The 23,465-nt window shown below is 35.8% G+C and overlaps 1 protein-coding gene across 1 annotated transcript in view; it reads right to left on the bottom strand.

Moving 5' to 3' along the window:
- Window positions 1-1,770: 1,770 nt before the first annotated feature.
- Window positions 1,771-23,465, bottom strand: part of LOC148953954 (runt-related transcription factor 1-like) — a 36,372-nt gene continuing 14,677 nt past the window's right edge. The window contains exons 4-5 of the mRNA XM_089086865.1: window positions 8,359-8,529; window positions 1,771-4,196 (exon numbers count right to left, since the gene is read on the bottom strand). Of these exons, the coding sequence (XP_088942991.1) occupies window positions 3,898-4,196; window positions 8,359-8,529 (470 nt within the window). The 3' untranslated portion in view covers window positions 1,771-3,897. The remainder of the gene's footprint in view (window positions 4,197-8,358; window positions 8,530-23,465) is intronic.

The raw sequence follows: 23,465 nt of genomic DNA, 5'->3' as shown, positions 1-23,465 counted from the left end.
CAAATATCAAGTTTTGTGGGGATTTGCTTGCGTCAAAAATAGATACGAGAGACTAAAATAATATAACAAGTGTCTCTGTGGTACAATGGTCGCTGTTCCTGACTGTCAGGCGGAAGATCCGGGTTCGATTCCCTGTCAGAGAGAATTTTTTATATACTGAATTTAAAGTTTAAAAAAGAAACTCAGTTTCTTTTTTCAATCCAATCTATTAAATCCTTCGGCTCAATAGGCGTCTCCAGAAGAATATCACAGTCGGCCTTCAGGTTACAGGTAAGTCTCCACTGCTTTGATAACATGCCGCATACCCGCATGCTCGAAGAAAAGTTAAAAAAAGAAAATCTTACTGTGCATTTGATTTGAGTATTCAGGAATTAAAAGCCTTAACACAATAATCTTCAAAAGCGGGGGGTTTGGGAGGTGGCATCCCCTCTTCTTTAACTCCTGACACGATCAGCTAACAGTTAGTCAAGCAATAATAAGTAATAAACTGTACAAAAACGTGCAGAAATTATTTGAAAAAAAACTACGTTTTCTAAAGAGTTAAAGAGGCTGAGTCACAAGTTCGAACCTTAAAACGTACAGGGATTAGGAGGTGCTGTTGGGGGCTGCCGCCCCCACCCCCCCGCTTCCGTATATGAAAGGGGCTGTGCCCTCCTCAACGCCTCGCTCTTTACGCTAAAGTTTGACTTTCTTACAACTCTTTTTTTTAAACAATAAAAACTTTAGCGTAAAGAGTGCGGCGTTGAAGAGGCCACATCCTCTTTTATATGCGGAAGTAGGGGTTTGGGGGGTGGCAGCCCCCCAACTGTACCTTCGACTCCCGGTACGTTTTAAGGTTCGAACTTGTATCTCAGCCTCTTTAACTCTTTAGAAAACGTAGGTTTTTTTCAAATAATGTTGATGTAGAGGTATGGAATATGTTGCCCAACTGTATAAGAGAATCAATTTCACTAAATCCGTTCCGATAACATATTATAAAATATATTTTATTAAGTAGATTAAAGTTGTTTGTTTAGTTTTTCCGTTTAACATTTTGCGAATAAGGTATGTGTCCCGTTTGATGCGTTAATCTTGTGAAGTGATTTATTTCTTTTAATATGTAGAATATTCGTACATTGCCCAAATATGTAAAAGAATCGTTTTCGCTAATATCGTTCTATAAAAAATATTTGATGATATCCTACTGAGCAGATGAAAAAAATTGTTTACATGTTTTTGTTGTTTGTTTAGTTTTTCTGCTTAATGTTATTTGAAAAAGGTATGCTTTTTGTTCGCAAATAGCGACGCTTTTTGTTCGCTGTGATGGTTTTGTCAAATGATTGATTTCTCAAATTCCCGTATTGGCCGTTTATAGCATCTGGTATGGTGGTAGTACAGGAATAAGTATATTATATATCCCTGTATATTAGTATAATAAGTATATGCTATTAGTATATTAAAATAATAAGTATTTAGTATTGTTTTTATTTTTTCAATAAATAAAATCAAAATCATTTGTACGTACTGAGAATACATCTGAGTATCCAAGTCAGTGGCTAACCCTCTCAATTAATTATAAACAGTACCCACGAAATCTTATATACCGAAAGACCTAATGGATATTAATGACAAAAAACAGGCCATACAGAACTAGCTATTTATTAAAGATTTCTACTTTGTTTTTGCCAAGATCGAATAAGTATTCTCACAATTGCTTATTACAGATTTTTATCTCGGTATTATAACAACTGCATATCTGGGATTCTAAAGAATTATAATCGTAAAAAAAATTCCTGAACACAAACGCAATGTAAAACGAATAAAGTTATATTTGAAACAACTCTGTACATGACAATAAACACAAAATTATGGCACAGGTAATAGGAACTATTTAAGATCTTGTCGAACTAAACGCTTGAAAAGGTACACATCAACATTTTCTTTTCTTTTTTGAGGATATCCAGTTTTCTTTATCTGGATATTGAATTTTTTTCTTTATCTGAAATAAATTTTACTTTATCTTTCCCCTTATCTGGACATTAGAATTTCTTAATCTTTATCTTTTCCCCCTTTATTTTCCTTTATCTGGAAACAAAAATGCCTCTGTTTGTGGGGAACTGGACACGAAAAAACAGTGGATGACATAACGATAAGATGTAAATATAAGCCGGGATATATATTGACTCTAATCAAGCTATAAGCCTGAAGTTATATCTGTCATTTTTACGTTTATGACATAACTGCCGAAATTTGTTTGTTAAGCAATTATCAAAGAAATGGCGTGTAGGGCAATGTAGACTTGAAAGATGAATGGGTGACTGAACATACATTGGCCTATTCCTCCTCCCTTTGAGAGCAGTTCAATCTTAGTTCACACGCGTGCTTAGCTACACATCAATGTCTAGATAAAATCATTTTCGACTAATCACAAAATTATTTTTCTTATTGGCAGTCCTGATGGGTCAAAAGTGCTGTTGTCTAGCTAGGCATACGTGAGACTGAGCTTTAGCAAAGAGTTTTGCAAAATTAGCTCCAAATTGAGAAAATAACATATACGCCCTTTAATCCTAACAGCAACGATTTGTTACAATAACTTCTACTTTTAGTTTCTATGGCAAAAGCCAAATTTATTATTGTCTGCTTGTTTTTAAAATCAGGATCTAGTTTTGCTTCCATAACATAATGTGAACTTGAATTGCTTTATCCAGAAAATAAAGCAATTTTTGATAATGGTGGCTATCGGAGGACTAGTTTGAAAGAACCTAGTTTGTTTTTTAGAACTGGAATATGACCACTAAGTTAACATTTCTGGAAAAATTCCTATCTTCAATTTTTTTTAAATACCATCTGGTTAACTGTTTAACGTCGCGTGGCAATGTTTTTATATACTTCTCTCTTGGAATAACAAAAACAAGGCTGTTAAAAATAAAGGACATTAAATCAAAAGCACTATGTTTAAAAAAAAAACTTTGGAGTATATCTCAACCCCGATTCAGATTGCAGTTCAGATCAAAAATTAATTAGCGATTGGTTGATAAAGCAATGTATTGAGAGTTTTTAATTATTTTCGTCCCTTCACTTTTTCTAGTGAATAATAATAGCTTTTTCTTTTGCCGAATGTTCTTCATATTTTGTGTTATCTATGGCCCATATTCAAAAATGAAAATGGAGGACGATGTTTCATCCTAAAGATTAGTCAAAACAGTAAAAATTGTAACCTCAAAATTTACTTTTTGGCATACTTAGACCCCCCCCCCCAACTCCTCACTGCAAAAACTATGGTGCCAGACCTGTTGGCATATTGAATAGACTGTGTGGCAGAACTTAATTAAAATTTAAATCCTCTGGCGCAGCACTAGCCAACATAGATGCTTACTTTTAGTTTTTTCTTCGGGAAATTTTCTTTGATTTCTTGTTTTTGAATTTATTGCTCATGATACATTTTACATTTAAATATTTGAAAAAAAAATCTTAATTCCAAGGTTTTATTTTATTTTGTAGTGGTCTTTGCTATTCTGAACCATGCTTTGGACGGTCCTGATACAAATAACTTTCTTTTGAAATAAATTCAATTGACGATTTTGTTCTTTTTCAGAGGAAAAATTAGGGGGGGGGCAAATCTTGATTAGTTTTACACAGAAAATGATACGAAATCAATCAATGTAACAGATTATTAAACATATTTCTGTCGTAGTAGAAATGCTGTTAAAACCTAGATCTACGATCTACGATCTGTTAAAACCTAGGACAAGTCACGGAAAGAAAAATATAAAATAGAAACTAGTTCATGTTTTTCCTTTTTTTACTTATCTCTACTCTAGTTCAACTTCCGGTTCAACTTTAACACTTGACAATACTTTTTAAGCCGCATAATTTCCAAAAGAGCCGACTGAACAAGTAATAACCACTTTTTCAACTTCAGTAAGGCCTCCAAACGGCTGATCCGTGCCTCTGTATATCCTGGATCTTCCCACCTCCATTCTCTGGTGTGGGCTTACACTGCAGACTCAAAAGCTTTTCTTTTAACTGCATCGATAATTCTTCAGGATGCATCGTTACGGAAAGTTGTAGATTGTTCGACACGAATGGATTAAGAAAAGAATCACTTGCAACTGCGTTGTCTCGTTTCATGGTCACACAGTTTTGTTGGTATTGAGGCATTTGTAGGTGGTTGAGGTTATGTATGGGCGATGAGACAGATGGCAATGTTGGCAACACTGAAAAGATGATACAGTTATAATAATACTCTCGTTGAGTGTGCAGAAGTGTAACACTGGTAACTCAGAATTTAAACAGGTTAAGAGATTGTTTTTAGATAAATTTAAGCATTATATGAATAGAAATTTAGAAGATATGCAAATAATTTTCTTTTACAAGGTCATACTATTGTCCTTTCCTTGCATTTTCTTTGCTTTCCAGGCACGATTTAAAGTGTTGAAAAATTAGCTGAAAATTTATAGTAACAGATTTTTCCCTTTTTTCTCTCTTTTTTGCCTCAGTTTAGAAATCTTAACTCTCAAATAACACGTTTATTTTGTTTTAAATGTTTTTAGAACTAGAAAAGGTTATTATTGGATTCTGATATTTGTGCTTAAATAGCTGCGTATCTGAATCTCAATAACATGATTAGAATTCAACTTTGGGAAGGGTTCAACCAATTTCACAAAAGAAGTTCAGCCACGAAAAAGGTCCAATAAAGCTAGTAGACAAAATCCACTGCATTTTTTACATAATCTTTATCTTCAGAGTAATGATACCCGTTATTAATAAAATTAGAAGTTTTAATCGGCCAATATGCTTAAACTACTAAACTTATTGCCCATAAAGTATAACTTAATTTAAGGAATAACTATTCCAGGAACGGTAGATATTTTTATTATACTTAATTTGGCGCTAAATTATAATTTTAACAATTAATTAACTCCAATTCTAAAAATTCGAGTTTTATCAACAAATTATAAAAGCATTATGATTTTCTATATTTTCGTCCCCTAATCCTGACAAATAAGAGCTGATATTTAAAACAGTAGTATGGCATTATAATAATATAAGGAAGCAATAGGCTTAACCCTCCTATCCGTAAAATGTTCAAATTTCAGCCTCATCAAACAGATTGTTAACGATCTGGTTTATTGTCTATGGCTCGAGGGTACTGGCAGAGCCCTTTTTAAGTAGCGAAAGAGATCACAGCATGGTATGTTGTTTTAGGCGATGCTTTAAACAACAATTTCCCTAAAAACAAGGCTTGTCCTAAGATCTACCTTTGAAAACATAAAATGATGACCCTAAAATCCATTTTTTATATTTAAAACCCCCTACCCCTCAAAAATATAGCTAGTTGGCATAATTGTTTGTGGTAATGAGCTCTCAGTAACAAGATCTTTGCCAACAGAAACTGGGACTTTGAAAAAAATAGAATTTTTATTTTATTTTCAGCAATAAAAATATCTATTTGTTCTGATTCTAAATATGTAAAATGCATAATTTTAAATTTGCGCATCAGAATCTAATTCCAAAACAATTTTTTTTTCAAGAAAGGTGCAATCTCGATGTAAAATATAAAATAAATGAAAACACAATTTTGATTTTTGAGAGAAGGATGGTCACTGATCAGAGTTGCCAACTGGTCATATTTTATGTCCAAAGGACATATTCCTGTGTGACGGGACACAATGACAAAATAGGGCAAAAAAGGGACATATTTTAGAATGTTGTAACACAAAAGAGACATGCTGAGCTAATTTATGGCATAAAATAGAATATTTCCCCGGTGGAAACGTATTTTTTTTAAAACTAAATTGTTATTTGTCACAAAATCAGTATTAAAACTACTTATCTAGCACTAAACTTATATTTTCTACTAATTTTCTTACAAACGTTTTTTTTTTTTATAAACGTTATTATTCTTCGGAGTTGTTGCACTTCCTGCAGACAACTATTTGCAAATACTCTTGAAATTATTTACAAGTTTGTATTCTTTCATCTATAAACGATTTTATTTCTCCTTGCTTTTGTGCTACAGTCAAGATAATAGGGAATCAGGCCCCTTTTTAGTTAACAATCGCTTCTGGCTTTCAATAGTCAGGCACAAACATCTATCTATTTATCAAGTATTACAAACTAAAAATGAAAAGTTAGCAAAGGAAAATAAAATTAGATTCTTGATGATCTGGAATCAATTTTGATATCAATAGATGTACCAAAAAGTTAGCTTATTGTGCTGATTAAAATATATACAATACTTTTAAAGTATGGTGTTACCCATTAGTGGGTCTGAGAAAATTTGCCAAATTTTCGAAAAAGGTAAAAAAACACCCCATAAAAGTCAAAAAATTTTAATGGAAATCACGCCATCAGATTCAGCGTATCAGAGACCCCCACTGTAGAGGTTCCAAGTTCCTATCTATAAAAATTAAACTTTATAGTGTTTGCCAGAAGAAGTAACACGGATTCATCTCCATTTGTTGCTGTTGCTTTTTCCAGGGTGATCAAATCAAAACAATAGTGCTAGAATGTTACAAGCGGGTCATTCGAACGAAAATGAAAAGATCTAGAGTCCTTTTTAAGTGATCAAAAAACTGGAGGACATCTTGCCCTCGTCCTACGCCCTTTTTTCTTGAAAGCCACCCGATCAAAATTTTGAGATAACCATTTTGTTCAGTATAGTTGAAAGGTACAATAGATATGCCTTTGGAGATGACACGACCCCTCAGAAACATGAGAAAAAGGGCTACAAGTTATGAAATTTTCCCATTGTTTGCATATAGTATTTATTATATGAAAGTATACTGACACTTTCAAAGGGAGGCACGAGATCTTCTGGGGATGGATTTTCTATGGGAAAAATTTCTCATTAGTATAAAAGCTGTTGGGGATGAACTTTTCAGGAGAAAATTTACATGGAGAGAATTTGCCAGAATTTGTACACAGAATGTTTGTTGTTTGTCTTTTTTCTCTTTGTTGAATCCATTGTACATGTTGAGACACTCTGAGGGAACTCTCAGGGGGAAGTTTTGAGCGGAATTGGAATTCTCTTTGGATCTTTTTTTTTTTGGGGGGGGGGTATTTTCCACGGGAGGAATTTCCATGGTCAAATTATAACCAGGAGAAATTATCCATGGATCATTTCTGGGGAATAAACTTTCCTGGGGGGGGGGTGTATTTTCCAAACAGGGATATTCCCCAATGACCTTAAAAAGGATCAGAAACTAAATGAATACAAGTCTTTCTTAAAATATAAGTAGGGCAAGGAGTATTTTTCAGGCAGAATAGTAGGCAAAACATTTTCTGGGAAGGATTTGTAGCAGGGATGGAACTGTCCGGGGGTAATATCCTGGTGGAAAAATTTTACATGGGAGGAACTTTATATAGAGGAATTTTTCGTGGGGAAATTTTCCACAGAGGGGGGTGGATTTAGTGGAATTATCTGAAAAACGATCAGAAATAAATACAGAAACTAGTTTTTTCTACCGAAAGTAAGGATTGACATTAAAACTTAAAACGTACAGAAATTACTACGTATATGACGGGGGCAACTCCCTCCTCAAAACCCCCCTCTCTATGCTATTGTTCAACCTTTTTTCTAATTTTTTTAAGAAAGATTCTTGAAATACAAGGGCCATGCCACCCTTGGAGTAAGCCCCTCTCCACCCTTTTTTGAGAGGGGTGGAGCCACCCCCTCCACATACGTATTCTTTTCCCTAGATGCATCCAACAGACATTTTGAGGTAGAAGTTTTGTTAAAAATGGTCTAAAGAACATATAGCAATGTCCTCAGCGTTTACATCGACACGACAGCGTTAATATCGACACGTCAGTTCATTGACAGTCACAATCGCTACCCGTCAGAACATCAACAGCCATAACATGGACACGTCAGGACATCGACAAAATCCGTCATAACATCGACAAAAATCCGTCAGAACCACTAGCCATCAGGACATCGACAGTCATAATACGGACACGTCAGTTCATTGACAGTCGCAATCGCTATCCGTCAGAACATCGACAAAATCTGTTAAGCACCTACAAATTTTAAACTTTAGTTTTTTGGGGTTTAGGGCGAAAACGTACCTAGGTCAGGTTAGGTTATGTATTTAATATAGGCCCTATGCTATGCTTTACCCCCCCCCCCCTGATGTGCTAATATATAGCCGAAATTTGTTTCTAAACTATTATATACTTATTACTATTATATACTCAAAAAATGTTTTGTCGATGTCCTGAAGTGTCGAATTTATGACTGTCGACGTTATGACTGTCGACGTTCTTACTGATTTTCCTTGTCGACGAAATGACGTTTAGTGCTTGTGACGGTTAGATGAAATGGTAGCAACCCATATTTACTATCTTACCACTATATAAAGAGGATTATCTTACCACTACGAAGGTTCCTGGTTCCGGCCGGATCACAGCTTAACTCCGACACTGTTTGTCGCGGGTTAGTGAGTTGGGCATTCAGATACGATAGCTGCTGGGAAGATCCGGGAAACCCTGCTGACCAGTTTAAACTATTGGTTGTAAGTCCTCTGAGATGATTAGTGTGAAGTCCTAAAAGAATGTTAATTCTTTGAATTTCCCTCGAGCAAAAACAGCATTAATTCTGTTTGCGCTTCTTTATGAAGGACTCTACTTGAAGTAAAGGTAAGTTAAAGTAGATTTTTAACAAATCCCGAGCTCAGGACCAGTATCTTAGGTGGCCTTAAGTCGAGGTAATCTTGTTCCTTTAACTATTCTTCCTTAATTTGTATATTGTGAGCAAGAAAAAAAAAATCCTGATAGGAAAGCCCATACGGAGATAGCAACATAAATTTGCCGGTTTTACTTGGGAATTCCAAAAGAGAGACTATTATTTAGCATTGAAATACAACATATTTAGCATTTAATATCCAAGTTGATTATTTTTCTGAGTTTCACCATATTTTGAAGTTGTGATACACATACACAGTCAAGGGCACATCCAGGATGTTTATTTGGGGGGGGGTACAATAAAAACTTAAAAAACACTTTTAAAAGTTTGTTTAGCCTATATGCATTTTTTTTTCTTTTTTTACGAATCGGACAAAAATTTCGGCAGGGTTCAAACCCTTGTGCATAGCACAGTGTAATTTAATAGACGATATCAGTTGCGTCAATTCCTGAAATTTAGGAGGAAGGGAAAAAATGTATTTTTATTTTTATTTTCCAATTCTCAATTTTGTATTTTTACTATTTTTTCTTCGTTTTTTAATAAAAATACTAAGAAAGAAATCCCTTTTCAATGAAAATACCGCAAAAAGGAAATTTCAAAACCTGTTCGGAAGGGTAAAAAAATAGAAGGGGCAGAAATCCCTCCCTCCGCCACGCCAATGCCCCTTGATGATACTCATTAAAGGTAATAAAAAATTCCTGAATGGGGATCCAAATTGTACCTTTTTATTTGCAATCTGATTGTTGTGTTATATCAAAATATTACCTTTTCATGTTTCAAATTGTCAATTAATGTTAGAAAATACTTAAATCTACTATAAACTAAGAAGTGACTATATTTCTTTCCTTAAAGTATGTGAACAATTTCTTGGCAACAATTTACTACTTCAATTCCCAGGGTTGCAAGGAATTTCTTCTTACACTTGATAATTGACGATTTTTTTCCTTGACAGTTTAATTTTTAACCAAATACTTTTAGCCATTAAACATTAATCTTTTCTTAATAAGTAATTCTTTTTCATATAATTTTTTATGCAGTTTATAAGGCTATTTTTCTTATGTAAATCAATAGAACACACGTTTCCGTACATCACAATATACAATTTTTAATTTGTTTTCTTTAAATTTGGGTCACAAAGCACAAAGCAAACAGTTCATCGTAACGGACTGTAAGTAAGGAGTAGCAACAAATAATTTGAAGCAAGGTGTCTCCAGAACAAAATAAGTAAGTATGATTGTTTGAAGTAATTTTCAGAATTTCTTCTGAATTGCCTTTGAATAGTTTTCATTTTTGTGATCTTTAATTATTTTCTGTCGTATCTCCGAGTTTTTTTTCATATTTTAATTGGCTGGCTTTTTATTGACATTATAATCTTAGCACGTTCAATCAATGGGTATTAATTGCTTTCCTTTGCAGCATTCAGTTCTCAAGATGGATAGAAGGTTCCATCTTTTCTAAAATACATTACATAATGTTTCTCTTATATTGACTGCCAATTCGATGTCAAAATTTTGCATGAATACAAATATCAAAAACTTCGTGACTATTAACATTTGACTGTTTCTTCTTGCATAGATAAAAAAAAAAACTTTTCTAACAACAGCGAAAAAGTTAGAAAAGCATTTTTGGTGATTTTTTTTTTTTGTAGAATTTATCATGTGTTACAGAGCGCCAATTGAATTAGCGATTCTGTTTTGTCGCTCTTATATTTTTAGCTAGATTTTCCTAAAATTTTAGATTCAATGCTACCTCTTCTATTTTCTACTTTGTTTGATATTGAACTCTTTCTCATACGGCATAGCATTCAGGCAATTTTTCTAGCCTAGCAGACTGGCGGTACACAAAGAAATATCACGTTCTTATTTTGCCGCCTGAGTTTTACTGTGGAGTATGTGGAATTTATTTCTTTGTTAATGTGAGCCTTACGCCACCGAACATGACCGCGTTACTGGAGTTAAGGAAAGATTTCAAGAAAATCGGAACTTATTGAGACGGGTTAAAGAGTAAAACTTGGCCTCGGGCAGCTTGGTGCTGCAGTGAGTTACTAGTAGTACTAGTAGAAGAAAAAAACTTGGGGGAAAAGACCCAAAACACTAACGATAGCTCATTAGCTTATGACTCTAAATACTGCTTATTCATAAGAAAATAGTCAAAATGTGCTAAAGATTTAACCCTTGGGATGGGAGGGCAAAACCTCCCATTAAATGTTAAACGTTTAATAAACAGAACTATTAATCAACACATGACGTTTAAAACAGGGTTGCCAACTTGCAGACTTTCGTGTTTTTGCATTCTTTTTTACCTCATTGCACTCTTTCCATCAAAGGACGGGAAAATCAATCATAACGTCAATTTTTAGCTAAATTCTTTCTTTTTTGCACTATGTTACGAAATAGTGATAGAAAAAGTATTAACGAAATAAAAAACTTCATGTCAAATTATTTTAGTGCAAGAGATAAAACTGCTAGACGGTGTGATCTCTGTTACCTCTGCCTATGCCTTCCCCCAATCGTCCAGTCGTCTTTCAAGCATTTCCAACCGTTTAAGGAGAAGAGGTCAAAGACAAATTAACAAGTGGAAATCCAACAGGTATGTAAATTTAAATATGTCTGTATGAAAGACAAACATGACAAAATCTTATAGCTATAAAAAGAACGATTCTTATTATCTAACTCATTATCTAGAGGTTTGTTTAATCAGGGAGCCCTGCTGAATTCACTTAAATACATTTGAAAAATGATTTTTTGACTTGAACTCTTTTTATAGCAAGTCATTCATTTGGGGATTGATTCTCATTTTTTTTAGATGTAGGCAGTTGGCAACCCTGGTCTAAACGCCATGAATCAGCTTCAGTAGAGCAACTCCTTGGAATTTCCCCGAAATCTTGGATGTTATATTTAGCATCTCCCCCACTCCCCGCCTAGCTACCCGTTACCCCTTCATCATCTGACATATTATTATTATATCTGGCATATATTATTGTTATATCATCTGGCTTATGAAGATACAGTTGTTTCGAACACTGTTATATTATTTTTATTAAATATCTGATCTTTATTTGAATACTGTTATCTTTTTTTAATTAAAAAATGCGCCAGATATTGCAATTACATTTCAAATGAACCCCCAAATACCTCTCTATGATATTTCAGTGTCCCACAAGCCATAACTGAAAAACAGCAAAAAAAAGGAGAAGCATCGGTGGACCCATTGTGAAAAATTGATTTTCTTGTTTCTGAAGATGGGGGACTATAGTTCTCTGATATGGGGTTATCAGCTATGGTGCTTTTAGTAGTGCAGTTTCATTTGGATCTAATACTATATTTTTAGGATTTCATGCTATTTTTTGAAATTCCCACAAATTTGCTTTCATAACAAACTTTAATCACTAAGATTAATCGAAATACTACTACTACAACTAATAACAACTCACCGCAGCACCAAGCCGCCTGAGGCCAACACAGCTACACACGCTCGTCCTCCATCCCGATCTATTCAATGCCTCCCTTTTTAAACCCTCCCAGGAAGTTCTCATTTAATTTAAATCTTTCTTTATGCGTCCTTACACATCTGACAAAGACGACCAGCTTTCCGTTTAGCCCTAGACGGTTGGCCGAAAAGGGCAATCTGTCATCCTTCATCTGCACCACGTGCCCTAGCCATCTCAACCTTTCTTTCATTATAGCCCCAGAGAGTGGGATTGAAACACATTTTTCGTACAGCCTAATAATTGAAATACGGTCAGTCAGCCAGGTACCCAGAACAATCCGTAGGCAATTTCTCTGGAAAAACATCTAGCAAATCTTCATCCACTTTTCAGAGAGCCCATGCTTCAGAGCCATATTTGACCACTGTCATCACTGCAGCTTCTAAGATTCTAATCTTGTTTTGCAGACTTATCTCCCTATTCATCAAAACTTTTTTTCACTGTGAAAAAAACACCCTGAGCCTTGGCTGTTCTACTTTTAACATCTTCACTGCCACCACCGTCTTTACTAATAATAGCCTACTACCAAGGTAAGTGAAGCTGCCAACCTGATCAATCTTTACGTTACTCAACGCCACCTTTTCATCTTCAATTATTCCTAGCCTTAATGACTTAGTCTTCTTAACACAATTTTTCAAACCTATCCTAGCATCATGAACTCGCAAAACCTCTAAAAATCATTCATTTTACTCACACTTTCATCTAGGTTGCTTAAATTATCAGCATAATCAAAGTCCAGGAGAGTGTTTACTCCCCATTTGATTTCGTGGTCTCCCATTGCCTTTCCTGTGCTCCTTAAGACGAAATCCATCAAAATGATCCATATAAAGAGGGATAGAACACAACCCTGCTTAACTAGTGATTTGATACAAAACCAGCTGCTATCCTCATTGTCTATCTTAACCGCAGCAGTGTTATTCTCGTACATAGCACTAATCACTTTAATATATTTGTCTGGTATATCATATAAGGATAAGACCTTTGCTAAAGTTCTTCTATCAACAGAAACAAACGCTTGCTCGTAATCTATAAGACTGAGAACCAAAGGTGTTTGATAACTCATTCACATCTTAATTATTAACCTAAGAGTGAAAATTTGGTCGACACATCCTCTACCTTTTTCTAAAACCGCACTGTTCTTCTTTTTAACTTTGTCTGCAGCATCTCTCAGTCTAAAAAGTATCATATTACTAAGCAATTTGCTACCTACAGAAATCAGACTAATGCCTCAGTAATTACCACACCTTTCTCATACAGTGGTTTAATTACGGTTTTCCTAAAATCGTTAGGTACTTCCTCTTTTTCAAAAATCATATTTATAATTTTCAATAACTTATTTCTAACCTCAGAGCCACCAAATTTAAGAAATTCATTTACCACACTATCAGCACCTGGAGCCTTGTTATTTTTTAATCCTTTTAGTACTGTTGCGAATTCTTCCTCACAATACAAATCTTCCTTCGCATCCAATGTATCACCAACTTTTTATTTTCCTCTATATCTTTGCCTGCAATTCTATCTCGGTTTAGCACATTCTCAAAATATTTTGCCAGACTCTCTTTAACTCTTTCCATGGCACACCTCCACTTCACACCTCCTTAGTTTATATTTTAATGGTTTTTCCACTTTCCTTACATTTCCTTTATTTTCATATAATCTATCACTCAGATAATTCTTGTACAATCCCCTTCTCCTCTCTGGTAAACATAAAGCTTTTTCACTAATATTCCCACCTGCAGTCCTAACTTTCTTTCTTAAGACACCATCAGCAACTTCACAAATTGTTTTTCTAAAATTATTCTAACCATCTTCCACATTGTCAAATTTTAAACTCTCAAGTTTAGTATTCAATTGTTCCTGGAAAGCTTCTCTCAAATTCTCATCTTTGAGTCTACCAACATCATAACCTCCCGGGAGGTAATTACCCTACCGAAATTTCAGCTTTAAATTAACCCTAGATACTACTACATGGTGATCTTTACTTTTAACATCAATTACAATACTCCTATATACCCTTGTATTTTGTATTGATCCTGGCAGTCTTCGGTTTACTATAACATAATCAACAAAGTTTGCTGTCTTACAATCACGTGAATACCATTTTAACTTATGGGTCATTTTATGACCAATCACCGTATTGGTTATAACTAGATTGTTATACCTACAAAATTGCAAAAGTGTATAGCCATTACTGTTTTCTTTTCCTATGCCAAATTCACCTAGGCTAGGATACCATCTATCCCTATTTCTACCGAGGCTCTATTCAGGGGGGATTAGGGGGTTTGGACCCCCCCCCCCGATATGTTTGTCTGACTCGTAAAAACGTAACAAAAATGGGCATAAACAAATTTTGTATGCGATTTTGAGTTTTTTTGTGTGTAACCCCCCCCCAAAAAAAAAAAAAATGAGTAAAACTCCCTCCGAAAAAAAAATACTGGGTACGGCCTTGATTTCTACCAACCTGGGCGGTAAAATCTCCCGGTAAAAACATCACATTTGTACCTGTGACCCTGTTTATTTGCTTCTGTCATTGTTAGTAAAATTCATCTGAGTCAGTAGTATCTCTGTTGGTTCTACAGGTGCATATACTACCATAACTGGTATCCTGAACACTTAGTCATAAAATGAGCAGTTAGTATTCTATTATTAATACCTTCCTAGCCTAAACAAGACTTAGCAGCTTCTTTATTCATCATGAGCCCTACTCCCTGTCTATGTACTCCATCCTTTCTGTCTGAATGAACAAATTCTATATTACCTTGTTTCATGCTTTCTACCCCTGAGATATGGGTTTCTGAAATTCTTATAAGTCTAGTTTGAATTGTCTGAATTCATCAGTCAAAATGTCAATACGATAGTCATTTTTTAATGTCGTAACATTCCAAGTTCCAATTTTGATGTTCTTTAAAGCATTGAAGTTATTTTGACCCCAGGAAAAGCAATGATCCCGGATACCAGTGCAGGACGTGGATCACATATCTCTTCAAGTCTACACCATAGCGCTTAAGCCGGCTTAGAGCCGGACGGCAAGAAGTCCCTAGGACCTCCAATATGAATAAAGGCTTTGTGCAATCCTGGGCCCATCTTGGTCACAGCATGGTTTTCAGCACTTGGCGATGCTCTTCTATGAACAAGAGTCGAAATCCTGCACAGAAAGACTCAATCCTATTACCTCTGACTCATTATATATTCATACCACAAATATTATGGTACTACGGAGAGGCAGCCATAGTAGATAAATTAGCTAGGAAGAGGTTTTTCAGTCCGAAAACGTTACTATTTCTGAATGAACTTCAAATGGTGATTCTTACTTACTCGACAGTTACATTTTCAAATTGCCGATTACTATTGACAATTGTTCGTTCTTAACCAGGTTGCCCCTTAGGAGCAACTTTTTTGCATGCAGACCAATGGTCCTTATAGTGCAGGTACCGATCTCCTGGTTATACACCTTTGGGCGGGAGTGCTATGCATGGCTGAGGGTAAATCCTCTGACGCTTCCTGTGTCACTCCCACCCCCAGAGATTTCCACGTCTCTACTTGAAGTTGGGTCGACTCCAACTGATCTCCCAGAGTCACACCGTTGACCCTCGTCCCAAACAAAATATTCAGCGACACTAGGACTCGAACACCTGCTGGAAGAACATAGGAGAGGGGAGGGTAAATATGGTGGTGCCGTTCCACAACAGCTAGGGATACAATGCATATGCTAGACTTTTATTCAAAATCAGTTCCACTTACATGATTGAGCACAGTGGTCACTGGCCATAATCTTATCAAGTATAATTGAGAGGAATAGATGAGTTGAAACTTTCATAATTTCCAGCTCATACTGAAATTCAAATGATTAAGTTTTACATTGCAATGGTTCACTCGTTTTGTTTCCTAGTATGGGAAAATCGCAAACACTTCTCAACGAATTAAGCCGTTTCACCTCGACTTTGCTTCAGCCATTTCACCTCACGAATAACTACAGCAATGTCGTGCTCATATCCTGCATGTTATGCCTTTCTGCAAGATACCCACTAATAGGAAATATGTAGTCCCCATTTCTTCGTTCCGCCAAATACTTACTCCACATTCTACTATGGGAACGCAACTCAAGATTCAATCATAAATGTAGAATAGTAGACCCAGAAATTGCAGTTTTATGTGATAAACATAAAAATAAAATAACAAACTAATGGTTTAATGTTTTTGTTTAATAAATACGATTTTTCTGTGTTTTTTTTGTCTCGTATTAGGCTACACTTACATGCTGCTGTAAGTTTTATTACTGTAAATGCTCGTTTTTTCGTCTTTTTTTCATCTATGCTCAGTCTGTTTTTGTAGACGGGTCCAAAAAAATAAATTAAATAAAACAGGAGGTGCCGCCCATGGATACAAAGACGGTGGTATCTATTAAACGTCTAGATACAAGTCTTAACGTCAGGCAAGTCCGAATATTTTCCATAATATTATAGCCAATACAGTTTCTTTTCATCTCTTATTGGAAGCTTCATGCCCTAATTCTATGTTGAAATTAAAGCTGAATATAGCATTGAAGTTTTACAGATTTGGTACTTTTTTTTAGCACGATAGCTCAATATAGTACAGAGATTATCTCAGCGAGCGTTTAGTTCGTCGCCGCAGTGTCTGTTCACCTTAGAGTGTCAGCAATCAAAGGCAAGTTAAAAAAGTATCAATGCCAATTTTGCATGTCTTTCTCTTCCAATTCATCTATAATAGCGCCTTAAATTCGGTGAGACCCAAACAGCCGATCCACAGAAAGTTTAGGATATAATCTTGGGAAATAACAACTAATGTTTTTCACCGTCTTGGGCAGAGACGCATTGGCGGTAGATATTGCGACAAAAAGATACAGGAAATACAAACACTGACTGATTTTTGGGTCAATTAGAACCTAATGGAAGGGTTTAATACATGTGACGGAAACGATTGATAGACTTATATTATTTTTTGAGCAAGAATCAAGGCAACAAAAAGGGTCACCTTCTCACAGGGTTGCCACCCCTAGTGATTTGTCACTATTTTCTAGTGATTTTTATATTGCCCTAAAGAAAAACACTGATACTCCTGTATTATTCACTACACACTCGAGAAGTTAGGTTAATCCCTATGGAGTAAATCAAAATATGATGAAAATATAATAATTTAGTTTAAATAATAATATAATTTGGGTTATATATTTGACTACTTGGGGGGTTGTGGGGGTAAAGTAACCTGAACTAGCTTAACCTAACTTAACATAGTCTAGTCTTACCCTCTCCTCCCCACCCCCCTAGTTTGCAAATATATAGCCCAAACTATACGAGTCCAATGCATTCTGTCACCCGTTATTTGTCTTTGTGGCTATGAAATCGATTTTCATAGATCGTACACTCAGCAAACTTGTCGAGCGTGTTCTGAATAATACAGGATTACCGAATCTCTAAATCAGCACATAAATCACTAGGCTATTGAAAAAGATCCTAAATCAACCAAGAAATCACTAAAATCTAGTGATTTTTTCATCGGGTGGTAACCCTGCCTACTCAGTGACGAGATTTTGACCATTAGTTTTTGAAGTTACGTAACAAATTCAAGGGCCTTCAAATATAGTTTAATTTCCTTTGTAATCATTGTACTGAAAGTTATCTCCAGAACTGTCATTAAAATGATGGTTAAAACTTTCATTTCGTTAAAATGAAATGAATCCACATCTGTTACTTTTCTCAAAGTGTTCACTGCTAAAACCCAATACTGATCATGTTCCCAAACAACAAAATGTTACTCCACTCCACTGTAAAAAGACAAGTACACAAGTACTTGTCCAATAAGAGTCATACTTACTCCCACCATTTACCCGTGCCATTTAAACATTTTTGTCTCTCAATTACTCGGACTATCTGTCTTGGCTTTTTTCTACAATTAACAATGTCTTGATGCCTACTGTGAAATACTTGATTTTCAATTCAAAATCAAAGGACTTGGTCGTACTTACTCTACTCCATCCTAACCACGATCCAAACTGTATACTGGTGGACATTTGAGCCACAATTTCTTGGTATGACGCGTAAATGTATACATGTACTTTGCCCTTTGAGATGACCTGTCCTCTTCTTATAGGAAGAAAAAAATGTTTCATCTGATCTAGGCCTATACTGACCTATCTAAAAATAAGCTTCACTGAATTATTAGTATTATTTTTCTCTGATCTTCAAGTGCCAGCTCTGTTAAAGTTTTTTCCCTCTTATTTGCTCCTAACCATGTCAAGTTGCTCTTAGCGACCTCCTGCCATAAATTAACCCAAAAAAGTCATTTGAGCAGGAGTGACCAGATCTTTTTACAGTTCTACTCTGACTTTCGACCCCAAGTGCGTTTCCGTCTACGTCTGTATGCCATTAAAGACAATAAAATTGTGCATTACGCGCTTTTCGATAAAGTGACAGGTATATTGCACAGGTGTCAGCTTTCTCGTCATCCGTGTCCTAGCTTCAAGCTGTTTCAACAAAGGACGAAGAGATAAAGCTTTATCTTGGGGGTTCTCGTCAGAATTTAAACAGCCATTGATTAATTGGGCTATAACACCGACCGTTTCATTATAGATGTATTATTTCTTGATAACCTTGGCCTCCCTAGAATTAGAATTTGCGTATATAGGCAGACAGCATACAACCTATAGGGGGAGGGGGAGGCTTCGAGCTGCCAGTTTCTGCAAAAACCACAGACAAAACTATGGGAAAGTATGAAAAAAGCCGTGAGACCCATAAGAACCTTGCTATTCAAAATATTTCGGGTCCTTCAATTACAATTCATAATAATTTTTGAATAAAAATTCTAGCATACAGGTATTCAGCACATTTACTCAAACTTCTCACTACGCCCATTTATCTCTTCAGCTCCTCCTCATTAGCAAGGGCTCCAACCTCATGTATCCACCCTATAATCTCCATTTAAACAGAAATATTAACAGTTGCGTCAATTGACAAAAATTTTGGGGCGGGGGCAAAGTGTATTTTTCAAAATCTAGGACTATACATTGTCATGTGTTAAAATAATGGACTCCAATAGTGGAATTTCGTTGAAAATGATAAAAAAATTATTATTACATTTTGGTAATTTTTAATCCTTAAAATTGACAAATACTATAAAATTTTAAAAAAACGTAAATTAGAAAAAGTAAAACTGGAAATGCTCCATAATTAAAATAAGCGTGTGAGGACCTAAGGCCCGAGCAAGCGGTGTTAGCCGATAGAAAGCCAGTGAGGCCATTTCTTCAGCCAATATCTATTGTATATGCATAAAATCAACTGTCCGTTCGTTTTTCCGCGTATAGTTTAAGCTGAAAAAAGACTGTTGTCAACGCCTCACTCTTTACGCTAAAGTTTTTCATTATTTAAAAAAAATAGAGTTGTGAGAAAGTCAAACTTTAGCGTAAAGAGCGAGGCGTTGAGGAGGGGACAGCCCCTTTCATATACGGAATAATTTCTGTTCGTTTTAAGTTTTAACGTCGCTCCTTACTTTCAGTTGAGAAGACTTTTCTTTTTATTTGATTTTGAACTTTTTTGAATTAATGCAGGTTTTAATTTTGGCTCACCGTACATTAATAATTAAAACAAAATTTGCATATTAATTTTACTTTTATTTCGTTAAATGGCTTTCTTTATTTCATGGCTTACTTTAATATATTTTTTTTTATTTCACGGTTAGCAGGAATTGTGCTTGGCTTTCGACAGCCGCACGAAACTTGTTTAATTTTATTTACGAACGTTTTTATTAGTAATAAATATACATAACTTACGAATTAACTTACGTAACGAACTTCTATATTCATATATTTTTAATATACATATTAGGGGGCTCGCCCCCCAGTCAATAATTCGTTTTATAAGCTTAAGTTCGAATTTTGTTCCAATTCTTTAAAAATGACCCCTTAATCACAAAGGCCGTTACTTTGAATAAATAGCTCTTATGAAAGTACGAAAAAATATTTGGCTTAAACAGCAAGGTATTGACTAGGGGGTGAACCCAATCATACACGTAATATTTTCTGTTCGTTTTAAGTTTTGATGTTACTCCTTATTTTCAGTTGGAAAACTTGTTTTTTTTGTATTTAATTTCTGATTTTTTTTTAAATAATGCAGGGAAATCCGGCGCCCCCTTCATAGCAATGTACCTTCCCCCATGAAAACTTCCTTCATGCAAGGATCCTCCCACATAACCCCCCACCCACCCACTCCCCTACTACCAGATAAAATCCCCCCCAGAAAACGGCTGTATACTTCCTAATAACCAATACTATATGTTAACATTGGGAAATTTCATAACTTTCAGACCTCCCCCCGGGGACTTTGGGGGATTAAGTCATCCTAAAGGACATAGTTATCATATTTTGAACCATGCTGAACAATATGGCAATCTCAAACTTTTGATCAGGTGCCTTTGGGAAAAAATGAGCGTGGGAGGGGGCCTAGTTGCCCTCCATTTTTTTGGGTCACTTAAAAAGGCCACAAGAACTTCTAATTTCCGTTCAACTGAGTCCTCCCACGATATTCTAGGACCACTGGGTCGATACGATCACCCCTGGGAAAAAAACAAAAAAAAACAACAAATAAACACGCATCCGTGATCTTTCTTCTGGCAAAAAATGCAAAATTCCACATTTTTGTAGATATGAGCTTGAAACCTCTAGAGTAGGAATATGGTGTGATTTTCATTACGGTTCTATAACTTTTAGGGGGTCTTTTCCCCTTTTTTCGAAAATCAGCCAAATTTTCTCAGGGGCGTAACTTTTGATGTGTAGCATTAAACTTGATGAAAGTTATATATTTGAAATCAGCATTGAAATCTGATTCTTTTGGTGTATCTATTGGTATCGAAAGCCCGTTTTCTGGAGTTTCGGTTACCATTGAGCCGGGTCGCTCCTTACTTACAGTTCGTTACCACCAACTGTTTGATATTATTTAAAATTTCAAAGCTGCCCCCCAGCACCACCAAAGAGAGGGCACACCGCCGGTTTGTTGAAGAATCTGACAGAGGTTTTGTCTACCAATAGCTTTTCCATTAATGAGCTCTTAAACCAGCTTTGCAGCTTGTAAAGCTTACTTTCGTGTAATTTCCACGCTAGTTCTGGAGTGATGTCAAGAGTTCTACCCGGGAGGGGTGTACTCCCGACAGTTATGATAAGAGTGAATGTAGGCATTAGCTTGATGCCAATAAGAAGCAAATTGCTTAGAAGAACGTGGTTTTAGCAAGGAAAAGAATGTACTGACCAAAATATTACGCTTAGAAATTGGGAAGCGTCGAAATTACCCTTTAGTTTACAAGTGTATGAAAATTCCTTTAGTTTACAAGATCCCCTTTAAGCGTCGGAATTATCAGATCTCTTCAGATCCCTTAGTTTATAGATTACGAACAGGCATTCTATTCAGTTGATAGCAAAGGCCCTATCCTTGTATGACTAGACAAGTTGATTAAAGTGGTAAGTGAAGAAACATTCCAGGTTCGACAAACAGTTACTAAACGTTTCTAAAAACCAGTATAAGTTCCGTAATAGCTGGAACAAGAGGAAAATAGCTTTGAATTTGCTTTTGTAGCAACTGTTACTAAAGATAGCAAACAGGCATCCATGGTGAAAAAACACCCCACTCTTTACGCGAAAGTTTTTTAGTCCTTTCAAAAAAGCTTCTTATTGTTCTAATTAAAAGACCCTTGTGTTTAAGGAGTCATTCTTAAAGAATTGGGACACAATTCAAACTTTAGAGTAAAGAGCGAGGTTTTGAGGAGGGGGAATCCCCCTTCCTATACGTAATAATTTCTGTTCGTTTTAAGTTTTAATGCTCCTTACTTTCAGTTGAAAAAACTTGTTTCTTTTTATATTGATTTCTGATCGTTTTTAAATAATGCCAGGAAATCTGTCACCACCTCCACGAAGAAACCCCCCCGCCCCGCAGAATATCCTCTAGACCTTTCAATCCCGATGAAAATTTACCCCGGACAATTACCCTTAACAACTCCACGCGTAAAATTGAGACGGAAAGGAGAAAGCAAGACAGGAGAAGAGTTTTGTATATGAATTCTGGCAAATTTCCCCAGTGAATAATTTTCTCTGACAAGTTCACCCTCTGGAAACTTGCCTCCCAATGGAAAATTTCCCCGTGGAAAACCCCCCAGAAAAAAATTCGTCCCCTTGACCCGAAAATGTATGCATACTTCCCAATACCAAATACTATGCGTAAACAATGGGCAAATTTTATAACTTAAAATACCTTTCCCCTGGGGTTGTGGGGTTATGTCATGGTGGCCGGTGTTTACCCCCCGGCGATTATCCCCCAGAAAATACCCCCCCCCACCGCGGAAAATACCCCCACGGAAATAACCCCCATGGAAAATACTTCTCCCGCGGAAAATATCCCCTCCCTCCGGTAAATACCCCCCCCGTGAAAAATAAGGCTTTACAAAATTGAGAATTTTATTTGAGTTTTATTTTTTTTTTATTTCGGCAGGGGGAAGGAATTTTGGTAGCCTACTTGTGCATTTTGCACCACTCACTCAAGTTTATGCTGTGTAAAACTTGAGAACAAACTGGTTTCTTTGTTAGTTACTCTCATCTTAGCATGAGAAAAGACAAAGACAACTGACAGAATAGATGGGAAATATATAATTTGGGCTGTATATTTACACATAGAGAAGGGGGGACGGTAAAGTAAAGCGAAGTATCTGGAAATTTTGTTAACTAAAAAGAAAAAAATCCCAGTATAAAGTAAATGCAATGTTTCATTTAAGTGTTTTTCCCCAAGTGTTTTTTTCAATGACCGATTTTCCAAGTATTTTCCGTATTTCCGGGGAGGGGGTATTTTCTGCGGGGGGAATTTTTCGGGGGGGGAGAGAACCCATGTCATATACAAAGACATAATTATTGGGCGTTTCAACTATGCTGAACAAAATAGCTCTCAAAATTTTGATCCGACTATTTTGGGAAAAAGGGCGGGAAAGAGAGGGCCTAGTTGCCCTCCAATCTTTTTGGTCACTTAAAAAGGGTACTAGAATTTTTAATTTCCTTTTGAATGAGTCCTCTTTCGATATTCTAGGACCACTGGGCCGATACGATCACACCTGGGAAAAAAAATAAACACACATCCGTGATCTTTCTTCTTGCAAAAAATACAAAATTCCACATTTGTCAGATAGGAGCTTGAAACCTCTTCAGCAGGGTTTTCTGATACGTTGAATCTGATGGTGGGATTTTCATTAAGATTCTGTAACTTTTAGGGGTGTTTCGCCTTTTTTCAAAAATCGGGCAAATTTTCTCAGGCCTGCAGTCTTTGA

This window comes from Artemia sp. Qi Xiang Cuo, chromosome 3 (genome assembly GCF_049724085.1).
Source record: "Artemia sp. Qi Xiang Cuo chromosome 3, ASM4972408v1, whole genome shotgun sequence".
Taxonomy (NCBI): domain Eukaryota; kingdom Metazoa; phylum Arthropoda; class Branchiopoda; order Anostraca; family Artemiidae; genus Artemia; species Artemia sp. Qi Xiang Cuo.
This window is presented reverse-complemented; position numbering and strand designations above follow the sequence as displayed.